At 39.1% G+C, this 24,592-nt stretch overlaps 1 protein-coding gene across 4 annotated transcripts in view; it reads left to right on the forward strand.

Moving 5' to 3' along the window:
- LUC7L2 (LUC7 like 2, pre-mRNA splicing factor) overlaps nt 1–19,375 on the forward strand; it is a 29,901-nt gene extending 10,526 nt beyond the window's left edge. The window contains exons 2-10 of one of the 4 annotated variants that reach the window (XM_054274735.1): nt 61–155; nt 9,221–9,319; nt 10,181–10,291; nt 10,958–11,101; nt 12,133–12,309; nt 14,321–14,412; nt 15,259–15,288; nt 16,219–16,413; nt 18,346–19,375. In XM_054274735.1, coding sequence (XP_054130710.1) covers nt 61–155; nt 9,221–9,319; nt 10,181–10,291; nt 10,958–11,101; nt 12,133–12,309; nt 14,321–14,412; nt 15,259–15,288; nt 16,219–16,413; nt 18,346–18,538 — 1,136 coding nt within the window. In that variant the 3' untranslated portion in view covers nt 18,539–19,375. Of the gene's footprint in view, nt 1–60; nt 156–9,220; nt 9,320–10,180; nt 10,292–10,957; nt 11,102–12,132; nt 12,310–14,320; nt 14,413–15,258; nt 15,289–16,218; nt 16,418–18,345 lie in introns of those variants that run through there. The other 3 variants (XM_054274760.1, XM_054274744.1, XM_054274752.1) reach the window with 3 other exon arrangements.
- The last annotated feature ends 5,217 nt before the right edge of the window (nt 19,376–24,592 follow it).

Genomic DNA, 24,592 nt, shown 5'->3' on the forward strand with positions numbered 1-24,592 from the left:
CAGGACACGTGTGACTGCCGCAGCTTTCTGACCTGGAACGTGCTGCTTTCTATATTGCAGGCGACACCACCCGTCAGCGGATCAAATTCAGCGATGACCGAGTGTGCAAGAGCCACCTTCTCAACTGCTGCCCTCATGATGTGCTCTCTGGAACTGTACGTAGCTGAATTTCGTGTTTTATTTAACTTATTTAAATAAGTGCAGAAATTGAATTATATTTGTTCTTTGTAGTATTTCCTTACATTTCTTAGGTTTCAGTGACTATCTAGCACTCTCTGGTAGTTCAGAGGAACTTCCAGAAACAATTAATTTATGGGTTTTGAAGTCAATTTTTAGAATTCTTCTGTTCTGTATGCTAATTATTACCTAAATATCATCGTTTACATGAAAAGCCACATAAGAGTAGGAACGTGAGTTGTGCTATAGCAGAGTGGCCTTACAGTGGTACAGTTGCAAGTAATAGAAAGGAATAAAATATATTGTATGTATAAATTATGAAGTTACTTTCTTAAAAATGTATGTTATAGTGGGAGAGTGTTCCACAGATGTATTTGTATAGAGAAATAAAGAGATTTTTCTCTCTTCAGAAATATTTTAATGAAAATAATTGAAAGTTCAAATCATTAAATTTCTAAAAGTTTAGATATGTTTGATATGATAATGACACTTACTGTACAATATACAGTTACAGTGCCATTGGCATAAATTCTAAAGCAATTTTTAAATCTCAATTTATGGCATATTAATAACTTGTTTGACTCGGACATTTGTGCACTCTGTAGTAGAAGTTCCACTACGTGAGGATAGGAAACAAGGGGCTCTGACACAGGCCAGTAGCTTTGCTTTGTCAGTGTGCTTGTGCTTCACCTTGTGATCCATATTTAAGGTAGCTTATTATTTTGTGAAAGGCAGGTGAGGAATATTTCACTGATTATTTCATCTAATCATCTAATTTGATGATTAGAATAATTAGCATGATGATACAGAGTCCCACATGCCTACTGTTCTTAATGCTGCTAGGGTAGCTTTTTTCACTCATGTTGGCACATTTTGTTATCCTTTGGCATCAGGGAAAATAAGTACTGAAAAATCTGTCTGAGGGATTATTTGAAGTAGTATTGTGTATCAATGTATATGTAGTTTTATTTTGAACTATTTTGTGCATTACTGTCCAAACAAAATGGAGGGGGAAGGGGAGAACAATATGTTTCTTTTCACCATCAACCCATCCCTTAGGCTGGATGGTGCTTTGGTTATGTGGTGAGCGAAATAACTCCTGCTTGGGACATACTGGTATGCTATCAAAACATACAAAGGCATTGGTCATAATCCACAGGAAGAAACTTGTCAGAGATTTGTTTGACAGCTTTCCATTGTGATCCAGTTTCTATAAAAAAACAGCTCTAACAGCTGTTTATATAGCTCTCTATAACAGCTGTAAGTGAGGAAGTGTTCATTTTCAGAACTATAGAAGTCATAGGTATCATGCAGTAGCACCTCTAACCTGCAGGTTAGTCATGTCAGCTGGGGCAGCTGACACAGTTTCAGTCCTCAATGGAAGTTTTTTTCAGCCTCATACCAGATTTTGCTGCAGCAGCTCTTGGAATACTAAATGAAACTGCTTCTTTAGAGAATATCAGTCTTTTCCTTCCTCATGCAATTAGTCATCATACCAGGAAATGTGTTCCACAATGTAAATCTGGATGCAGAAAAGCAGTGACTAGTTTTACCCTTTTAGTGGGAGTAGTAGAAAGGGGACTCAAAGGAGACAGGCTTTACCTGGGCTGTGTGATGTTCTGCTGTTTACCTGGTCATAGATCTACAGGAATGGACCTTCTCTCTTAACAGCAGTTTTTAAAAGGGCAGGAAGCGTGGAGTCTTACTGAACAGTTTGTCACTGATTTAGAAAATGACTGTGAAGCTTTCTCCAGAGTTTTGTTAGGAAGATCTTGATGCATCTTTGCATTCAAGACCTATAGTAGCAAAACTTGAGTGACTTCTTTTTTGTTTGATTCAAGTCTCTGAATGCTCCTGAAAGAGTAAGTTCTCTGGACATTTTATGAGGTTAAGTCTCTGTATTGACTAGATTATCAGTAAAATACTGGATATGAATTGCCTTTTTTTTGTGTGTCACAAGATGATCTACAATTCCTAGATACTGTTTATTACTGTTCATCGCTGCAAAATGCAGACTTCTGTACATCTCTAGGCCACCCACTCTTTCAAACCACTCAAGGAGGACATTCACAGATAACACAAGACAAAGTGACTCATATGAGTAGGCCCTGTTATTTTGGTGTGTTCTTTCCCTTAATGGCCAAATTCCCAAAACTCTGCAAAGGCTTTGATTTCCCTTGACAGTAAAACTCATGTTCCTCAGGTTGCAGTATGTGTTGGTAAAGGTGTAGTGTGTTTATACTTTTTTTTAGGGATTATTTTATGGATATGTTTTTGTTCTACTAAGTTGCTGGGTTTTAGACTGGAAAGTTTCAAGTCAAGCAGTCAGAAGTATCTCTGCCTGGTGAAGGTGTTTTTGCATTAATGATCACTTGGACACCAGTTACATATAAAAGTCAGGGGTTTAAGAGCTTGCTCATTTATTTTGAGTTGAAAATTTTACAATAAGAAATTAGTAAGACTTTGTAAACCCTGGCTGATGAGGCAGTGAATAATTTTCCTACTTGCAGCTAGCGAATTTTTTTTATTATTATTTTATTGTGGATTTTTTGGTTTGGTTTTATGGTTGGTTGGTTGGTTTTTGTTCTTAGGATTTTTATTTGTTTGGTTGGTTTTTGCCTTACAGGGTTAACATTGTTACTTTTACCCTTAATGATTGCAGTCTTTTTTTGTTTTGGTTTGGGGTGGGTTTTTGTTTGTGGATGTTTGGGTTTTTTCTTTATAAAAAAGTTTGTTAATCCGTATTCTGATACTGGGGACTGAAGCTGCATGTATGTGTAGGAGTCAGATGACTCCCCCACAATGGTACAGACCTGTTAAGCAGTGTTCTCTGGATGTAAAGAATAAGATGTCTGTGTTTCTCTATCTTTGTATGTTCCTGAATGAATAGCAGAGTAGTAATGAAAATTACAAGGTGGGAAGATGTAAAACTAACACCTTTAATAAGGCTATTAGTAAGTAGCAGTGTCCTGAATAGTTGTAACCCAGCAGCAGTCTTTGAAAAATCCCAACACTTCTGCATTAATCTGGCTTTCTTACCAACTTGATTGTGCTTCCCTGATGAAAAAAGTTTCACAAATACTGTACATGGTCTTGCAAACGATGGTACAGCAACTCTTATCTGCTCAATGAATTAACTTTGTATTTATGTGTATTTATTGAGAAAAAATATATTTCTTGCATTTTATTTATTACAGACCTGAAAAGAGGCTCTGTTGGCTCATCCCACAGTTAAGCATATCTTTAGATGCTCCTAAATTTATTGCATGGAGCTCTTCGGGGCTCTTACTGACTAAACACCACATTAATCAAGACCCTGGTTTAGCAATATACCTGAACACCTTGCTAACTTTAGTCTTATTAGGAGTGGAATTCAGCTCCAGATTAAGACATCTAAATTTGGATTTCATCTGAGGAGCTGAGTGTTGAAGCTTGTACTGAAGCTAGAAGGTTTCTAGGCAGTGGAGCCTAGAGAAATATGGAGTTCACCTGCCCATGGGTATCCCTCTCATGGTGGGCTGAATCCATTTAGGCTCACTGAATGTGCTGTCTGCATCTCCTTTTGCTGTATAAGAGAAGTTTGGATAGTTCACACACATGCAGATAAATGTTAGTAAGGAGTTTTAATCTGCAGTTGATTTATTTGCCAGTAGTCCCACTGGCTCTGCAGCTATTTGTATGCTCAAAACTTGTGATTTGGGGTGTGGTGACTGTGATTTTATGCTGTACTTCTAGAAAAAGCATTAGAAGCTGTTAAAAGGCATTGTGTCTGAGGGTATCAACTTTTCAGTTCAGGACTGATTTGATCATGTGAACTGTTTCAGTTTAGCAAATCAAATTAAATTAGGCTTGCATAAGCTACCTCAGTTTGAAGCCTTCAACCCAGTGGTGATGAATTGTGAGGTGCACTGCTGTCCTCTCAAGTGATCATGTCAGTCTCCTGAAATGTATTCTTAGTTTCTTTGGTCAGCACCAGGAAGGTGAACTGATTGTGCCACATTCCATTTTAATGGGTTTAATTTATTGAGAAGGAGGAGGGGTTGTTACTTTCTGCATGGTTATCAATAATGTGTTAATATATTTTATAGTCAGGCTAGAAGAGCAAATACTATGTAAACAGTGAAGTATCTCATTTGATAAGAAGAAAGAATAAATCATCACTACCAAAACTAGCAGCAGTCTAATTTGAAGTCTTTAGAGATGAGAGTATGGTTACAGGGAGCAATGTCTTTTAAAAAAAGTTTTGTACTTCAGAAGATACCTGGAATTCAGTGATTGCTAAGGAAGGACTTCAACTTAATAATTTATGCATCTTTTTTACTCAGCATTTCTTTCCTGCTCGTGAAGTCTAACAAAAGTTAAAGCTGTTAGTGGAGTCAGAGAACTTCAATCCCCTTCTAAATATGTGTTACCTACAAGAAAGGATGGGTTTTATCACAAGTCTAGAAATCTGTTCAAAATAAAATTGGTAGTGCAGCTGAAGAATGTGTTCCATAATAAGGAAGATTTCAGCGAAGAGTGTCTTCAGCTTCTTTTTATCAGTAGTAAGTGTTCTCATACAGACTCTGGTAGTACCTTGACAGTTTGATAAAGGAAGAGATCTGGTTCCTCCAGTATCAATTTTTCAGCAATGTCAGATCTTTCTAAGCAAACAAACAAAAAATTCTTCTCTTGCTGAATGTGAACTGCTTTGGTATCTTTATATCTAAAAAGAAATATCTACACAAACACTGCCCAGAGTATTTTCTTTCAAAAACCTGCCAAAGATAACTGCTGGTTTTAAAAGTATTTGATAGTTTGTGCTCCTGTGTCACTTGGCTCAACATCAGCCCTTTGTGTTTTAAGTACCTTCAGCTTTTCTGTGCTCTTTCTGCAGTCTGTATAGAGTATATTCAGTAATCAAATTTCTGCTGTCAAAGGAACTTGTAGCAGTTGTAGAAGTGCTAAAATGAGAATTTTGCTGTAGGTAGCTCAAGAGCTATAAAAGGGGCAGAAAAACCCCACTTTAATTTCATGTCCCAGAAACAGCATCACATGAGAGTTTAGTTTCCTATTTAGTTATTTGTCAGCTACTCAGAGTGCACATTTATTTTGCGTATAAACTCTACAGATGCTCTACTGCCAGATTGTTGGCCAGCTCTTCCTTGTAAACTTGTAATTAATTCATGTGGTGATTGTTTTTCACCTGATTTGATTGAAGCAGCCCTATGCAAACAAAATGTAATCCATATTTCTTTATTATACCAAAGAGATTCTATTTTGTGGAGGGATGACAAAAATTATTACTAAATCATTTCAATACAAAGGTGGTTTTTTATGAAAGACCAGTTTTTTAAACCTCAGCCCTGGTAAGTCAGCCATCTTTAATTGCCCATCTAACACTAAGAAATAAAAAAAAATATTGTAGAAAGTGGTCAGCAAGTACTAGAATGCACTAGTTTCTGAAGTAGAACTCAGCAATAACAAAAGGATTCCTGATACCCTGCTTTATATGTGGTTACCTAGACTAATCTTTATCAGTAACTTTGATGTGAAATAGTCTCCAAATACGTAGGCTTTTCTTCAGATTTTAATCTCAGTGCAGAAAGACCCGAAGCATGGCTTAGCTCACTCAATGAGCTTCACTTATGTCTAGCCTGGGGACTTGGATGATTTCACCTTTCTTTATTTGTGTTGTTCATCTGAACTGCATTGTAAATCACTTTTAGGAAGTGTAATTCTGTCTGAAAGTCAGTGTATTGACAGTGAAAAACAGTGTGTGTTCTTTTTAAGCCTTCCATTAACTCAGTCTCTGAGCATGAGTCTCCCTCTTAGCCATCTTCTGTTTCAAATGTGGTTGATCTTTAAATGGCAGACTGCCAATGCTTATTCTTTGCCTCTGGGGGAAGAGCATGTCTTGGCACCAAATTGCAAGGTGGACTTGTGGAAAAGGAAGATAATGTGTCTTACTGTATCTTCTGTCCATTTTCTTCTGCTGTCCATCTACTTTGCAGCTACCCATATGAGCCAGATTATACTGCAAGCTGCTCTGTGCTTGTTAAGGTTCTTGGCAGTCATGACCCAGCATAGACTTCTGACAGTAATGAATCATCCCCAAGATAAGTTGTCTTTGCCTGATGTTGCATAACTTGCACCAGCAGAAGTGCTTTTTAGCGTGTTTTTGCATTTAATGTGCAAACTTATTAAAGAATTTTAAATGTGGTGGGTTTTTTAGATCTCTTTACATTGGGATTTGCTAAAGGAACTTCTATGAAAGACATTTTGTAGTAATATTTCTGTGAAGACTTACGAAGGATTACCCAGGGCTAGTATAGGCTGTGTTGAGGAGCAGTTCCAGCAATGATGTAATTTGTTCAGCAGCAAAACTAGTGATAAAGAATCCTTTTCTCTTGTACCTGCTTCTTCTTGCTCCCTGTTAGGCCACCCTGTTGGGTCAAAAGGGGGAAGGGGAGCCAAAATTTCTTCTGTTGTGATTGAGGCATCTAACAAAAAGGAATCATAACATATTCCCTGTCTCCCAAAATTTCTACTAACATTACTGAAGGTTTTCAACAGTTTTTGAATTTGCCATCTTAATACTATAAGAGACCCCAGCTTCTTAAGCTCATTCAGTACTGTGTTGTCCCCTACATACCCTCAGCACATTGTTTGTATGGCTGCCCAACAAGCTGGCCAAAGGTATGCTGATGAAAAATTTGCCTCTCTGTTTGGTTTGCTAAGATGTTTTTTACCCTGTCACCACCCAGATTGTGTTCAACAGCACAGGCAGATGTGCCAGCATGGAAGTGGCACAGCGCAGGGAGAAGGGGAGGACAGAATGTTTCTCTGTAGTAGTGCTGGCTCAGACTAATTAGCATCCTTTCAGGCTTTGGATTTACAATTCCCAGTAAGAGGCAAAGAAATCAGAAAGTGTACTGTTTTGTGGAGGTGCAATGCAACCTAAATAAAGAGAAAGAGGCATAAAACACATGTAAAGAGAACAGCAAGTCATGGTAGTGTTACGTGAATTATGAGGGTTTTTAGTGTGTGATGGAATTTTATTTTATTCAAAGTGTATGCAGGTTGGATGTTAGAATAGCGGGGAGGGTTGTGTGTGGTGGATGTGTTTCAGGCTTTTTGTCACTATATTCAGACCTATTGAAGTGTGTCACTAACCTTATCTTGCATTTATAACTTCAGAATTGTCCTTGAACTTTACAGTTTTAGCCTTTAAGACCTTATTCAGTACAAGAGATGAATTGGCATAAAGTCACTCTTCTCACAATTTTAGGATAATTTTCAAGTGTCTAATTTCCAGATAATTTTTTAAGGTTCTTTTACATTGCTCTCCTAGTATTGAAGTACTTTCCTGAAAAAATGCTTCAGTTTAAATAATGTCAGCATGTCTTGGAAAGAGACCTCTATAATACATTGCTCAGCTTCAAGGTCTTTGTGGATTTGCATCAGTTAACAAAATTGCTGAGGGCCTGTATAGTTGCAAAAGGAAAAGCTAATCTTTTCCTTTATCATTGCAGTCAGATGTTCCCTATTGCAATCAAATGTTTTCCGGAAAACAGATTTATGGTAGCTGAAGGGGATTTAAATAACTGCAGTTTATAAAAAACCTTCTCAACTTCAAAATTCTTTATTTTACCAATGTAGGCTTTTTTCTCCATCTGAAACTTTAGTATGAAATAAACCAACAGCTTCCATAACAATTACTTTAATGGTTTCATTGGAAATCCAAGTAAAAATTTGAAAGACTAAAATAATTGGAGTTTGTTTATTTTACTGTACTTACGAGGCTTTGATTGTTTACTTAAATCTAAGTATTTTATTAAAAACAAGCAAACAAAAACTCAACAAAACCCTCACTCATTTGGCTTGCAGCATATTCTGAGTTAACATTCATCTTCTATTTACAAAACTCACAATGCAAGTTTTTAATTATTTTAGGTTTAGATTTTAAATTGTTATTTAACTGCAAGAGTAACAGCTTTTTCCATCAGAGTTCAATTTTCATCATGTGCTTTAATGTTAAGAAAGGATTAATTGTTCTTAATATTAAGTGAGCGCTGCCTTAAGAGCAGACTTTAACAATCACTTCCAATGATTCTATATCCGCCTGTGCTGTTGCAGAGAGGCTGCTTTGGGTTCATTCAGTTTTATTTCCATTACAGATTGTTTGGGGGTGGTGGTTTGGGGTTGTTTGTGGGTGGAGTTTTTCAGTTTGGTTTTTGTCAAGTGCAGGTTGCTCTGTCGCCAGACCTGTCGTGACCAGACTGAATTAGAATTTCTTATGGTGTCTCCTATGCAAAATTCAATTTAAAAACAGTAGTTGTTACCCAGTAAGATTCTGGGCACTCTCCTCAATGGCATTGCATGCAAGATAAGTGATGCAGCCTACTTACTTTTTACATCCATACTTCCTTCCTGCCCCTTCTGGAACGGTTTTAGATTACAAGTGAAGTTTTTTCTTCCCTGGTTCTTGAACATAGTGCAACATTCAGCTCATCTTCCCTCATTTACGAAATGTTTTGCAGGATTTGATTTTTGGTTGTGCTACTTGAAATGCTTCAAAAATGTTTTTTAAGCAGCATTTACAATGGTGCTGTGGTTGTAGCTCTTTGAGGCAATGAATATAATGGAAACACATTATCATGGAGTGTGCAGACAGGTTCAGGTCAAGAATTTGACCATTTAATTGCCAGTTATTTTCATGGATCTTGGCTCTACTAAACTGTTTAGGTTCAATACATGATGTTCCACTTCAGTCACTTTTTTGAACTTCTAGTAAAACAGCATTTTTGCAGGACATCAATGATACTTTGTAATGCAAACAGCCATCATGAAAAGATAAGCTGTTCATTCACTCTGCTGTTATTATTTCTTGATTCATGCATGTCTATCAAAGACCTGGTATAATCTTATAGCTTTGTTAAACTCTCATTACCACAGAGGAGATGACTTGCTCCAGAATATTTGACAGTTAAAGAAAATCATGCTACCCTTATTCCTTGTAACACATCTGAAAAGTTAAATCACATTGTCTTTGTCTTTTCAGAGAATGGACCTTGGAGAATGCCTGAAAGTGCATGACCTGGCATTAAGGGCAGACTATGAAATAGCATCCAAAGATCAAGATTTCTTCTTTGAGCTTGATGTATGTATTTTGTCTTAATGGTGGAGAGAAAGCATTAGTTTGTGTACTTGGGTGGATAAATTGAGCAACAGATTTTGTGTTACAGACTGAAGGAAGACTTTTGAAAAGCAATTTTATAAAGAGGCAGAGAAACTCTTGTCACAGTTACATGAAAGATACTTGCCTCTTCATGATAATATGCGAATTTGGTAGTCATCTCTAGGAGAACTGTTAACAGCCTCTCAGAGTATGATAAACCTGAATGCTGTCTTAGTGTTGTCAAATAGCAAGCATATATTAAAACTGTGTATGCATGCTTTGAAGAGAGTTTTAAATTCTACACTTAACAAAGAAAGTAATTTGATATTGCAGATAACAAATCATATACTGTCTCCATACACTGTAGTTTGTTTTGAACTCCCAGCTAGGAGGTTAGTCTTTGCTAGGACAAAAGGGTTTGGGTTTTTTAATTCTTATTTGGAGGGATGGTTAATATACCTACTTAAACCCTAGTGAAAAAAGTTTCAGTATTGCTTGTCACGGCTTGATGAAGTGATCCTGAATAGCCTTCCAAGAATTTTAATGCCACTAGAAATACTCACTACTACTTCTTCTTCTTCTTCTTCTGTCTTAAGACAGATTCACTTCCAAAATTCTGCAAATACTTAGAAACTATGGCAATAATTTTTATTTTTTTAAAACCATAATTTTTAAACCATCTCTATGAATATGTGTGATTAGTCAGCATAAAACGGTAGATTATTGTTTCACTAATCACTAATAAAAACTTGTGAAAGTCAAGCCTTAATAAACTGAAGAAGCCTTACAGCTAATTTATTTATATTTTGACAGCATTGATCCTTGTTCTTACTGATGTTTTAGGCAATGGACCACCTGCAGTCATTTATTGCAGACTGCGACCGGCGGACAGAAGTGGCCAAGAAAAGACTAGCAGAAACCCAGGAAGAGATCAGTGCTGAAGTTGCAGCTAAAGTAAGCATGGCAGACAAGTTACTGCTTTTTTTTTGGAGGCCAGTTTTTCTAAGGAGACAGACAGTTTCAAGTTTTGAAAATATATCAAATTTTAGAATTCCTACTGAAGAGGGGGAAAAAGTAATAAATTTTTTCTGTCCTTCTTAAAATTGCCTTCTAAGGCACAGAAGAGAACAGAGGGAAGAGACCTCTCTGATATTTTTGACCTCAGGAAACTTGGTTCTGAATTCATGCTGTAGAAATGTTAGTAATTCTTACACTTTTTGATCCAGCCTTCCTCTATAAAGTAAACAAAATCAATGTCCTTTTCTCTATATCTTTTTTGAATGAAAAACCCATAATGTTTCTGCACATATATGCAAATGCTAGGAGAAATGATTGTACAAATACTAATTTTTCAAGACTGTTATGGGTAAGTGTGAATTATTTGCAGTTTGCTGAACAAAATCCCTTTTCTGGAATTTTACATAGACTTGGTAACTTAGTCTTTTTCTGTGTTCTTTGCAGAGAGGCATTTTCTGTTTTAGTTCTAACTGGAGAAGTTCTCTCTGTGTGTTTCTTTTAATTCTGTCCTTCTAATTTTGCATATCATAACTCAGTAGTAGTTCAGTTTGTTTTCCATAATTAAAAGTATTTCCTGTGTTAAGCCTTTTCTTGTCTTTCAAGGCTGAAAGAGTTCATGAATTGAATGAAGAAATTGGGAAACTGTTGGCCAAAGTAGAGCAGCTCGGAGCTGATGGGAATGTGGAAGAATCTCAAAAAGTAATGGATGAAGTGGAGAAGGCTCGAGTAAAGAAGAGAGAAGCAGAAGTAAGTTGATTGTGTAAGGATTGGGGGATGGAGAGGGCAGGGCCAAATATTAAATTGCTTGGCCTCTGTGTAGTGCAAGACATCTCTGTCAATTCCTTAGCTAATTGCTACATATAAAACTAAAGAAATTGCTTTGTGGCATCCAGTTAAAGTTTCTACCCTTCAATATACTCCTATACCATTAAAATTTTACTTCCTTGCACAAATGATGCATTTATCTTAGTTGGGCTGTGTTGGTCAGTTGTATTTGTGAACACTACCTTTGTGGCTGCGATGGTTGCAACTGGTTTGGTCTCATGGCTCTTGCTATGGCAACCCTGTTGTAAGCTCATGCTGGAAAGCTTCAGTGGAGTGATCCGTTGTCTTCACTAAAAGAGAGTTCATGTCTTGTGTATCAGGAAAGTCAAAATGATCCTGGTCATGTTCAGGTGACAGAATTCACCAAGAACTTTTCCATATTGTATTACACAAAGATACTGAAATTTCTAGAAACCAGTGTCTGCAGCTGTTTCAGTACTACCAGAAGGATTGCTGGCAGTCTTGCTGATCTATCATCTGAATGTCTTTAGGTAAATTTTACTCAGTTAATGTGTTTAATTAGTGTCTAAAAAAGCAGGTAAATTTCTCAGGAGACTAGTGCTGTTTTAAATGGGATTCAGAATTAAAACTGATGTCATATTTTCATAATACGTCAACATAGTAATTGTAGTGTTACTGTTTATTCATTGTTGTACATGAAAAAGTACATTATCCTTCTATATAATATAATCTTAAGGTAGTAATTACCCAACTTTTTTTTTTTTTTTTAATTTGCAAAAACAGTTGATGTCCTGCTTTTAAATGTGTTCAGTTTTCAAAATAAGGAAACATGCCCTGTATCTTAGTGATACACTTAAGTATGAATAGTGTAAATTAACTAAAGGGTGTTCTGGTGTACATTGAATTTGGTTATTTGTAGTATATCTTCAGTCAAGTGTCATCCTTGTGTTTATGTGCATTTTGAAGTAACAGCAAATGTTATTCTTTTCTAGGAAGTATACAGGAATTCTATGCCTGCCTCCAGCTTTCAGCAGCAGAAGCTACGGGTTTGTGAAGTGTGCTCAGCTTACCTTGGTCTTCATGATAATGACCGACGACTTGCTGATCACTTTGGAGGAAAACTACATTTGGGATTTATTGAAATAAGAGAGAAGCTTGAGGAACTCAGGGTAAATCATTCTTACATTTTTTGTGTGTGCTCCTACTTAATTATTTGCCAGGCAGCTGTAATGGAATATTTCTTTCTCTCTGTGTGATTTTTTTTTTTTTTTTCATATCACTTTAAACTTTGGGAGTTCATTAGCCTAAAAACACTAAACATTCTAATTTAGCATCAATTACCTGGATAGATTTGTAAGGTGACCTCTTTTGCACTGAGGTAGATTAAAACACACATTCAAAGTAATGCATCTTGGGAGCTAAGAACTTGAATCTCCTTTTAAAATGGAGAACTGTATTTTGAGTGAACAACAGCAATGTTGAAACATATTTAGCAGTTATAGGAGATAGCCAAATGAACTTTGCTTTTAGCTAGATGATTGACTAAAAGTAATAAGGAGACTCTTGACAAGAGCATGTAGTAAGGAGGATGATAACACTTGGAAAAGTTTTCAAAAGAAATGTTTGGAACTCAACCTGCTGTATCATGAGTTACTAAAACTCAAATTGTTTATTTTACCTGGACAAAGATTAGGAAATTATTTTGAATAGAATCCAGCAACTCAAGTCTGTAGCTATCCAAAATGGGAATACCAAATTATGTATATCTTGAAGTCAGAAATAATTGCTATGGGGAGGTTGCATGTTCTCTGTAGCTTGAACATTTGAAATCCAGTTGGAATATTATAACCTGTCTTGACTAGAAATCATATGCTGGGAGAAAGACTTACTGGAATGATATTCTGGACCTCTGGTTTTCAAGAGGATGGATTTGAACACTGATGCCATTTATGACCTTAATTTATGACAAATTATGGAGTTCACAGTTCAGTTAAGCAGTTTAACTGTAGAAATCACCAAAGACAGTAGCTAAATTGGTTTAATTCCTCAGAGCAGGAATTGCTGCTACTGGATTTGAATAAATGGACTGGTTTATGTTCTGTAATATTCCAGCTGTCTTGCATGGATACTGGGACTTGCCCTTTGGAGAGTCAACTCTTCCTGTTGATGTTGCCAATTCAGGCTCTTAACTATAGCTGGTGTAACTTAAATCTTAGATGCCTAGAACAGGTCATGTGTACTTCCTCTCATCCCTCCATGAAATTATGCAAAGAGTCACTTGAACAAGAAACCTTGCTTGTAGTTAAGTTGCTGGTGTTGTACAAGGAAATATAGATATAATTTGACAAAAAGGGTTGAAATAACTAATTATTTACATCATTTGGAACAAAATATGCATGGATAACTATTTCACATTCCCAAAGCATCAGTAAATTAATCTTTCAAAGTGCTTTGCTGATAAAGAAAGAAAACAATAACTATCCCCTCCTTCCTCAGAGCTCTCCTCAGAGATCTAATCAAGATGCTGCTGGGGCAATTCCACCTCTCAGAAGAAGGTCTTTACAAAGAGTTGAATTTCTTGCATCATGTCCAGAAGGTGGCAAGACTTGGGTTTGGCCAGATCTCCAGTTGTGAGTTGCACACCTGAGGGCCCTCTACTGAGCGTGCCTTGTCCCCAGTAGTAGTGAGTTCACCCTGGGGGCTATCAGCTGAAGCATCTCCTCTAACTTTATCCCACAGTCATAATACAGAAACAAGTAGCCTCAAAACTTAGGTGTTGGCCCAACCAAGTCCTTTAAGAAACAATTAACTCTCCCAGTTCTGATTGCTTTCTGCCTTTCCCCAGTGTCCAAAATATGATAGGATTGGCATGAAAACTCTCACATTAAAGGCATGACTTACTGTTCTGAATTCCCCTTTATTAAAAACTTAATATTTAACTGCATATTTCAGGTCTTCATGTAACACCTATGTGCAGCTCTTCTGCAATAACTTCTGTTTCTTCAAGGAAAAAAATAAAATATATGTATATATCCTGAGGAAGAGAGTGGGAATAATATACACAAGGGAAAGGGGATATGCTTGAGGGAAAGAACTGAATGTTAACTGTCTAGATTATTTTTATAGCACCTTCATGTGAAAACTTTTTTAATATAACTTAATATATTCTTTTACTTTCAGAGGATTGTGGCTGATAAACAGGAGAAACGAAATCAGGAACGTCTGAAACGTAGAGAGGAGAGGGAAAGAGAAGAAAGGGAGAAACTAAGGAGGTAGGGATCTGTTTTAATTGCACGTACATTATGACCTATTTTAGAAAACTGATACAGTTCATACGCATTTCTAAATATGCAGAATTACAAAAGTTTGCATTTCTTGGAAACTTAGAAGGATTGAGACGGAATTTCATTCTGAATCTTAAAACATGGAATTGTTCTCATAAAAAGCATTTTTAAAAACTGCTGATAGTATTGTCTCTAGAAATTTGAACAAAGGGCCTTTGGGATAATTTTCAGGTGTGTACCTTGTTTTGAGACCTGAGAGACGTGAGCTTGCATGCATATGAGTGCCTTACATCTCTTAACAATTTCCTTCAGAGATTTTTCTTACTGGAAGCAGTTCAGTGTATGATTAAGGAAGGCAGTTCCCTGTTCTTCTATGGAATAGTAGCTTCCAGGCCTGGTGGGGCTGGAGTGGAATGGAACCTGAGTTGCAGTTCTCTTGACGTGTTAAGTGTCAGAGGTTAACAGTGAATTTCTGAAATCTGTTGCAGTTTGGTACTATTTGCCTATCAGGAAATCTGGGAATACTGACTTCCCCTGGAAACTTTTTCTGTGGGAGGGATGTAAGTTAAAGAGCTGGTCAGGTAATCTTCTGGGCTTCTAGTAGAGTTGTCTCAAAAATAAATTTTAAAAGACCCAACCGACATAAAACAGGGATGTGTTTCCTGATAAACGTGTTACAAAGATGTTGACATCAAATAAAAGGCCTTTAAATACTTGCTGCTAAAGCAAGAAGTACAATAACAGGTCAGCTAGTCTGGTTTATTATTACTAAATTGCACTTTATTTGATAGTGAGATTCTCTTAAGAAAAATTACCGTTTTCCATTTATTTCAGGTCCAGATCCCACAGCAAGCATGCCAAAAGGTATATAAACCTGCAGACAAGGAATACCAGCGGTGAAGTTAGCCTTTCACAAGCTGGAACATTTTAAGACTGTCTAGCACTGTTAGTTTAAGATGTCCATCTTTACAAACAAAGCTTTCTGTTACATAGTCATCTCTCTGTGTGTTTGTACACTATTTGTCACCATGCTACTCAGTTTACACATCTACATCTATTTTGTGGCTATTACAATGCAGCTTCATGTTCCAAGTAACACTTAAAACACAGAGAATTGGTTTTTCTTTACAAAAGCTTTTGGCTAATACCTTTTGGTGAAAGCCCATGTTTTCAAAATCCCTAAGCACCAGGTTAACTCATCAGATCACCCATGAATAGTATGAGTGTAGTTTCAAATCTATACAGTTGAAGGTCACCAGTGAGGTATGATTGCAAAGTGATTTGGAGGGGGGAAAAAATAAGAAAATGCCAGATTTGTGTAGTGTTTAAAACCTTCCAGATTAGTTTTGTTGTTGTAGCTATGGGGAACAATATAGTCCAGTTTTTAAAGAGCATCATAACACATAGATTCTGGCAGATGATCCCTGTCACTGCATCATTAAGTTCTTCTTTCCCTGATACAGATACTAGTTTAAAATGTAAAAAGTAGATTTTTTTCATATTTTTATTTGCTTTCAGGAGCCTGAATTTGCTATGCTGTAGCCATACAGTCATGAATTAACTATAAAATTGTCTGCATTAGTCAAAAAGGAGTTTGTAGGCTTTCTGATGTTGCTTTCCCCTGTCTGCCTGTGAATCAGACACAATTGTTCAGACCAGCAATGGCTGTGAACACTGCAGGCCATTCATTCTCTGTACAGATGTGCTCACGCATAGAGTGTGGAATGTTTACAGCACTCTGGTGAGAGTGGCTGGCTGAGAGCAGTGTGTGCTGAAAGCCCTCTCTGTTCCTAGGTCGAGGTCCCGGGACCGCCGCAGACACCGCTCTCGCTCGGCCTCGCGGGAACGCAAGAGACGGACTCGATCCAAATCCCGTGAGAAACGGCACCGCCACAGGTCCCGCTCCGCCAGCCGCAGCCGGAGCCGCAGCCACCATAGAAGCAGGCACAGCTCCAGGGAGAGGAGCCGAGAGCGCAGCTCCAAAAAGAGGTGAATGTTGCCCTAGAAATAAATGGCTTTTCCCAACACACAGTGAGAATTTTCACACTGAATTAAGTTTATGCTTACCACTTAGTAATTTCCACACATTTTGAGTCTGTCTCAGATTTCAGTTACAATTTCAGCATATTTATGATTTGACACACCAGAGTGCTTTATTCTCTTTTTTTTTTAAATATATCAATAACAGAGTTATATATTATTTCTGCTTTGGATGAGTGTTACAGGGTGTTTGTGTCAAGTTGATACCAGTTTCATGCAGCATAGAAAGTGAAACAGCTGATTTTCATTTGAACCCAGAGATATCAGCAGTCATCTTACTGTCAGTGCATTCAGGTTTTCCCTTGGGCTCTCGTCCCCAACACCCATCTGTTGTGAACTGCACCAGATGAAAGTAGGTTTAGGTATGTCTGAAAGTCAACTTTTTACACTGCATCTGAAGATTGTGCTTTGCAAGGATCTCTCGGGGAAAGATTACTGCAGGGGGCAGGCTGGGGCTGTTGCTTTTGAATGATTCAGTTGTTGTCTGCTCCTGAGGACTGGCTGACTTGTTTACACTAATGAGGAGAGCATAGCTTAAAAGACTTGGGATTGCACAATGTGGCATACTTCGAGAGCAGTACAGTGAAAGGGTGCTCAGTCTTAAAACCCTGAGACTGTTCACCTACAAGAACATAAAAGGTCAGGTTTTGAAGTGGCCACACATGCAGGGCTTATAGTTCAAATTATTTCAGGAGTTAAATCATAGTTACTTCTGCAGGGGACTTGGGCACAAGGTACTTGATGAACAGTTGAACTAGATCCAGGATGTTGTTCTTTTTTGGCATGTAGTTTCTCTTCTGTGACACATAGTTTGTGGAATAGGGTAATGCCTGTGGATCCCAGTGTTTTTTGCAAGTACTAAGTCTTGCAAAACATTACATTCTAGGGGAAGTAATCTTTCCAGATGAGCAACTAATGTGAAAGTTCACTTCTTTGTAAGCTTACAAAAGGAAATTAGTAGAGGATTTTGAAGACCTTAGTTTTAAAGCTTGGAGGTTAAGTGATAGTAACTTTCTGTAAGGGGAGAGAGTACAGTCTCATGGTCCAGAGTACCAGATTTTTTGACTAGGAAATGATTGGCTAGCTGGTAAAATTTTTCTGTAAAAATCTGTATTAAAACATTTTGTGATTGCAGTACATGGTAAAATACAGATGGAATGTTTTTCAAAAACAGACCTAAGTGCATCTGTAAGGGAATATAGAGGAGAATGTCTAATCCATTTTTCTCCCATACAAGTAGCTAATTTAGTTTAAAACTTACCTAGTTCATTTAACAAAACAGATCTTTTCTGTCTCCATCATAAAGGTTTTGAAAATGCCTATTTATCTATATCTAAAAAGAACACTACCCCAACCTTTCAAAGTCACACAAGGGTTAATTCTTATAACAAAATATGGTCATAGAACAGATTCCAGATTTGTTTTGTGTTTGTCATATAGAGCCTCCCTTCCAGAATTATGCAAGTTAATTTCCTGCTACTTTTAATCAAACTCCTGTTTTTAAATGTGTTTTTTTAAATTTGTAATTTATAGTCTGAGAAAGGCTAGACACTGTTCTTAAACTAGAAGACTGCACATGAGAAATTTCCACTCCACTCCAGTTAATGTAAACTTGGAGGTGGATGCTGAAAGAGATGTAGTGACGCACATTGAACTTAATCTAGGCTCTGTAATAAATGTAGATAAAAGACAAGTACTTTGAGGTAGGATTTAAAATAGGAAAGGGAGAAGGGTAGAATGATTTGGTGTGTTCTCATACACTTCTGTTCATATAAATCTAAAGCTGGGCTGGAAAAAGAAGAAAAATATAAAACCTAAGTGCTGATTGATAGCTACCAGTTCATGTCTAACTTGAATTCTCAAATGCACTGCACCTTTCAGATCCTCTAAAGAAAGATCTTCCAGAGACAAAGAGCGTTCGAGAGATCGCGATCGAACGTCCCGTGACAAAGACAGAAGCTCGAGGGAGAGGTCGCCGCGGGATTTCAAAGACAAGAAACGTTCGTACGAAAGCGCTAACGGCCGCTCGGAAGAGCCGAGGAGCTCAGAGGAGCGTGAAGCAGGGGAGATATAACTGGCTGTATATTCACCTGATCTCTAGCTTCCTATGGAGTTGCATACTTTGGTTTAGTTTACAGTTGTTCAAAGGGACACCAGTGAGCAGTTCCAACACTGATACAACTAGGGTAGATGTACAGTATATAAAAGTGGTTATAACAAAGTCACAATTAAACCCCATGAATTAATGGTGCCTAAAGCTGGGTCCTGGACTTCCACCAAGTTGTAAAACTTTTCTGAAAGATTTCTCTCTATTCAGGACAACAGTTTTATGTACCAAGATGCAGATCTCAATGTTTTTAATCTCCTTTCCAATACAAGTTAGTGAACAAATTGTATTGTACTACTTGCCTTGGGTGCTTTTGAACCTTTATAAATTCTCCAATTCTGCTCCAGTCAAAACAGCAGCATTGAAAGGTTGTATTTGGGGGGATTTTTTTTTTGTTTGCTTTTTTGTAAGAGGGTGGGTGGATGGATATTAACTTTTACTCTAAGATTATGTTCCCAGTGTTGGGTTTTATTTTTGTTTGGGATCCTAGGAGTTGATTACAGTGGGAGCATTTAGACAGGAATGTGTGCTGGAGAAAGCGGAAATGTCTTTTTACAGTGCCTACTTAGACTTGGAAATTGAACAGCTGTTGCATTACATCTTTTTTATTTCTACTTAAATTTTGAAATCAAAGCCAGTCCCATATCTGTACCATTTGATTGGTATGTGTTCAATATATTTGTTTTTTTCCAGAAGGACTCTTTCTGCTTTTTCTTGTGGAGTACATCTTTAATTGTATTAAAACAAACAAAAGAACCAGCAACAACAAACAAAAATTAAGAACAAAAGAAATAAAAAAAAATTTAAAAGAAACCATATTGTCCAATAACTTAACAAGGATATACTGGTCTGTTAAGGTGGTTAACTGGCAGTTCAGTCATTTTAAAAATATCTGATTATTAGAGTTTTTAACATACAGATGTGCTCTAGGAGAAGCAGTCATTCCTCTTACAATCCTGATTATTCTAAAATCTTCAAAAGCAGAAACATGTGGAGACAGAATCATAGAGCATTTTGGGTTGGAACAGACCTTAAAAATCATCCAGTTCCAACCCCCTTGCTGTGGTCAGGGACACCTTTCTCTAGTCCAGGTTGCGCAGAGCCCCATCCAGCCTGGCTTTGAACAGTTCCAAGAATAAGGCATCCACAAGTTCTGTGGGCAACCCCTCACTACCCTCACTGCAAAGAATTGATTCCTAATACCCAGTCTAAATCTACCCTCTTTCAATTTAAAGCCATTCCCCCTTGTCCAGACACAACATGCCCTTGTAAAAAGTTCCTCTCCATTTGTAGGCTCCCTTTAGGTACTAGAACATTCTGTAAGATCTCTCCAGAGCCTTTTCTTCAGGCTGAACAACCTGAACTGTCAGGAGTGGTGCTTAATCCCTCTGATCGTCTTTGGGGCCTGCTGTGGACCCACTCCATGGTCCACGTCCTTCTCGTGCTGAGGATCCCAGAGCTGGATGCAGCATTGCAGGTGGGGTTGGTGGGGGTCCCACCAGGGCAAAGCAGAGGGGCAGAATCCCTGCTCTCACCCTGTTGCCCACACTGCTTTGGGTGCAGTCCAGGACATGTTTGGCTTTCTGGGCTGTGCGAGTGCATGTTGCTGGGTTGTGCCCAGCCCCACATTCACCCCAAGTCCTTCTCAGCAAGGCTGCTCTCCATCTGTTCATCCTTCAGTTTGGATTTGTGCTTGGGATTGCCCTGGCCCAGGTGCATCACCTTGCACTTGGCCTTGTTGAACTTCTTGAGCTTTGCAGGCACCCATCCCTCAAGCCTGTTGAGGTCCCTGTGGTTGGTATCCCTTTCCTCCAGTGTTGTTGACTGCACCGGCTTGCTGAGGGTGCCCTTGATCCAAAGGGGTTGCTGTCTGTTCTGTTGGATTTCAAGTGCTTTGGGGTATTTAAGCTACTCAGATATGCTCTACTCCCACACAGTAGAATTTAGATGTTGGTAAGTTTTCCTCCTTGTGATCACACCACTGAGTTACCTAATAGTGATACTTGAGAGCAGTGTTTGTAATGATCTGTTGGCATTTCCAGCAGGTTCTGCAGCCTGTCTCTCCCCAGTGCAAGTGCCTGTGACTGCCTGCTAACATCCTTGTGTAACACCATTCACTCTGTGCATCCCTCCTCAGTGTCATTTCTGTAGCATCTTTGGTATGGTCAGAGCACATGGGTGATAATTCTAACACTGAAGATAATTTAGCAGTGTATTGACTAGCAGTGAAAGCTAGAACAGGACATTTACACCTCTGCAAGGACTTGGATCCAGCACTGCACATTTCACTTTGAATTCACATCATTTTAAGCTGCCAAAGTAATGATAACTAACTACTTAACCATTTATTTATTTATCCATTTGAATTCTGAGCACGAGTTTCCTTCATGGGACTGTTTCTTGATTTCCTGGATGGCCCAGGTGGTTGATGAAGGGAAGTTACTGGTGTTTGTCTGTCTGCTACAGCCAGAGTCTAAGTGCTTGAAAACATCTATCATCACACAGTTGTTAATGGAATTCTAGTGGTGTGACAAAAGGTGACCAGTCATTTCTAGATATATCTTACATAGCACAAATGCCAGTGATTCCTTTGGAATTCCTTTCTGGATTATATTCCAGAAATACTCAGGACCTGTCTCTGCCTGCAGCCAGCAACTAGAAATTTTGTATTTTAAAAAGGGGGAGGAAGGGAGGGTGGGTGAAACTTGCGTACTGTGACAAAACAGTGCCTAGACTCCATGCTAGCAAATTCTGGATAATATGCCATCCATTTTACAAATGGCTTTTAAATTTAAATTGCAGAAGGGAGATTGGGTTTGGGCCTTCCCTTATGTAGAGGAAGTACCACACTTAATGTTAAGCAAGAAGGTATCTCTGATTCCCTCATAAAATAATCTGAATTAGTTGTGAAAATACAGGACTGAAATGCAGTTGTGAAGAAGAAATTAGGATGACTGATGAAACACACTTTGGATGCAACAGATTTGGAGCATCTATCAGAAGAGGAGAGTTGTGCCTAAATACGGATCTTCCACTCATCAGAACCCAATGACCTTAATTTCCAGGACTGAAAAACTGAGGTATTCATCACCTGTAAATTTCCTGCTGGACAGCTGAAGTGTGGTATGGACTGACCTTAGTCTTCATGGTTAAATAGATTGTGAAATGGAGCTCTTGAGGGAACCTAGGGGTGCTGTAGATGAGCATCAGCTTTTGAGATCTTGGAAATTTTGCTAATGCAGTTGTAGCTCTATAGCAGTTTTTCTCAAACTGAAGCTGTACAAAATGAGCAGAAAAAGTAAATAACTGATTTAAAGTGTTTGTACTGCAATGAACCTGCAAGCATCATTCCCATATCTCGTAATCAGTCTGGATTAGTCAGGGGAGTACAAAACAAAAAGGTTAAGATGCTAAGGAACTGGAGAATGGCACATTGTCAGAAATGAGCCTGAACATGGAATGGTAGAATTGGTTACTTTGAAAAAGCCCATCAAGAACATCAGATCCACCCATTAACCCAGCACTGCCCAGCCCACCACTAAACCATGTCCCCAAGTGCCACATCTTCCTGCCTTCTGAGTACCCCCATGGATGGCAACTCAGCCACCTCCCTGGGCAGTCTGGCTCAGTGCCACCACAGCCTGTGTGTTGCTTTTCCCACTGCAACAGGAGGAACCACGCAGTAAAATGGTGACATTTCCAAGCAAAAGCTTGGCCTAGTGCCACTGTATCCCATTACCCAACATAAGACTTGCCCGTGGAGTTGCCAGAGGAGGCTGTTCCTCTGTCCCCATGCCTTCCATCAGCTCTTGAATCTGGGAGTTCCCATCCCATTACTTCAATGATGGCCGTGCCCTGGAGCCCCTCTCCCTGTCTAGCGTGTCTTGCACCACCCATCCCCAGGGGGAATGGGAGAAAATAGGTAAACAGGCTCTCTAAGCCAGTGCAAAGTGATGACTGAGCAAATGTTAAATAGCCTTCAAGCAGGGATTATCTGTGTAGCTGAAGAGAGAATGGTATCAAGACTTGACCCCTGGGGCCAGTGCAAGGCAGCCAAGGGCATAGGTGGCTACATCCAAGCAGATAGGTTAAGCTGTACGGACACAGAAGTTGGATGTTGTAGTCAGCATTAAACTAAGTATAAATGCAGAATGAGCCACGGTTCAGAGGCGTTGGCAGCGTACAGAGTGTTCTGTAGGGGCGTGCACCACCTGATAACCCCTCCTGTTTACTGTTCTCTGTCCCACATTTCACATGCCATCTTCCTCAGTATCATTTTCCTTTATTCCAAGGCAGTAGAGATTAGTTTCTTCTGATGTAGGGGCTTATAAAAAACGTTAATGCACTCTCCATCCAGTCTTGCATGAAAGGGCTTTCTCTTTAGTTTTGTGCTATGATCACTTTTTTCCACTTGATTAATAAATTCATGCCCTGTTACTGCTCATGTGATTATTAATTCTTTTCAGTAAGACCTGAAATCTGTCTTTCCCTGCAGTTTGCCAAACTGCGAAGCAACATCCTGCGCAACATGGAATTTTGGGATCCAACCGGCCACTCCGGGCCACAGGCCCCGAACACCAACGCCGGCCCTTTTTTGTTGGCAAACAAAACTCACCAGGCCAGGTTCCTGATGGCAGATTGCAGGAACCACTTGGCACTGTCAAACCAGCCCCAGTTGGCACTGGTGCCAGCTTGGGTCTGGGAGGCAGCCTGCGCAATGCCGAATTTCAGCAACCAGCCAGGCCGGACCACAGGCCCCTGAACACTAACGCCGGTCCCTTTTCCCTGGCAAACAAATGTATCAGCAGCTGGAAATACAAGGAGAGAGGAAGAAATGTTTGCTTCTAGCCCTGGCTTTCCCTGCTTTCCCCTCTGTGGGCATGTCATGGAGTTGGCAGGCAATCGGAAAGTTCTCTCATGACCTTAACTCTCCTGGCTCTGGCTTTTCAGTTCCTATTGCTGGGCAAACTGCAGTCCCAAATCCCTTTCCCTAGGCTCAGTGGTGCTGCCAGAGCGCTGCAGGCAATCAGAGTTATAGGAGATGCTCCATCAGAAAAGCAGGATTAACTAGCAGCAAAGTAGGGCTGGACACCAGCAAGGTCACGAAGGGCCTGAGAGCAGCAGGAGCTGCCGTGGCTGTACAGCCCTTTCCCAGGTTGAAACCATCTGACAAGTGCTGACTGTGGTAAAGTATTGATGGTGATGCTCATTTAAGTGCACAAGGGTTAGAAATCATTCCAGGTGCTGGCTCAGAGGGGCTGCAAAGAAGACACTTTCACAGCACTGGCCCTCAGGCACCTTCAGCCTGGCTGGAGCCTCTGTCTCTATCTCTGGAAGGTGGTAAGTGGGTGGGGACTTTGCATTGGAACCACTGTAACTTTTCTAACGTCTGCCTTCAAATCTTCCAAAGCTCAAACTGGTTTGCAGCAGAGCAATGGGAGTAAAGAGCTGCCACCACCTCTTTCCTGAGCTTTAACTACTTGTACTCCTTCAGAGGGATTTGAGACTATAAATAGTTTTTTACACATATTGTTCTTGTTTTACAGTTTTTGCCAATTCTGTGAGATATGCTTCCCTTTCTCCCCGAGCTGAACAGAAAACTGAAGCAAATAAAGCAGCCTGTCCCATCTTCCCCTCTGGCTAGAGTTCCTCTTCTGGACTTTGGGATGTAGCATCCTTTGCCAAATGCAGTGGGTGATGAAAGCTACATGTTAAATGAAGGAAACCTCTGCATTTTTGCTTGCTTACAAAACTGTTGCATCATGGTTAAGTGGAACTCATGAGAAGCCTGACTGCCACAAGTGTGATGAGTGCCTGGGTGGGAGCTTGAGGTGGTTTTGGAAATCCCCCAGTACCACCAGTAAATGTGCACTGAAACCAGCTGCCACTGCTGCACATCACCTTTTCTGCGAAGCAAATGAGAGGGCACATCTGCTTTCTCTGTGTTTATTGCATTACACTGAACCAAACCAGCATGTAGTGATTTGCAGTTATTAGCTGATTATTTCCAAGTCTAAGGAA

The sequence above is a fragment of the Melozone crissalis genome, unplaced genomic scaffold, assembly GCF_028551555.1.
Source record: "Melozone crissalis strain CALT ecotype California unplaced genomic scaffold, PUWL_Pcris_2 ptg000004l_1, whole genome shotgun sequence".
NCBI lineage: Eukaryota > Metazoa > Chordata > Aves > Passeriformes > Passerellidae > Melozone > Melozone crissalis.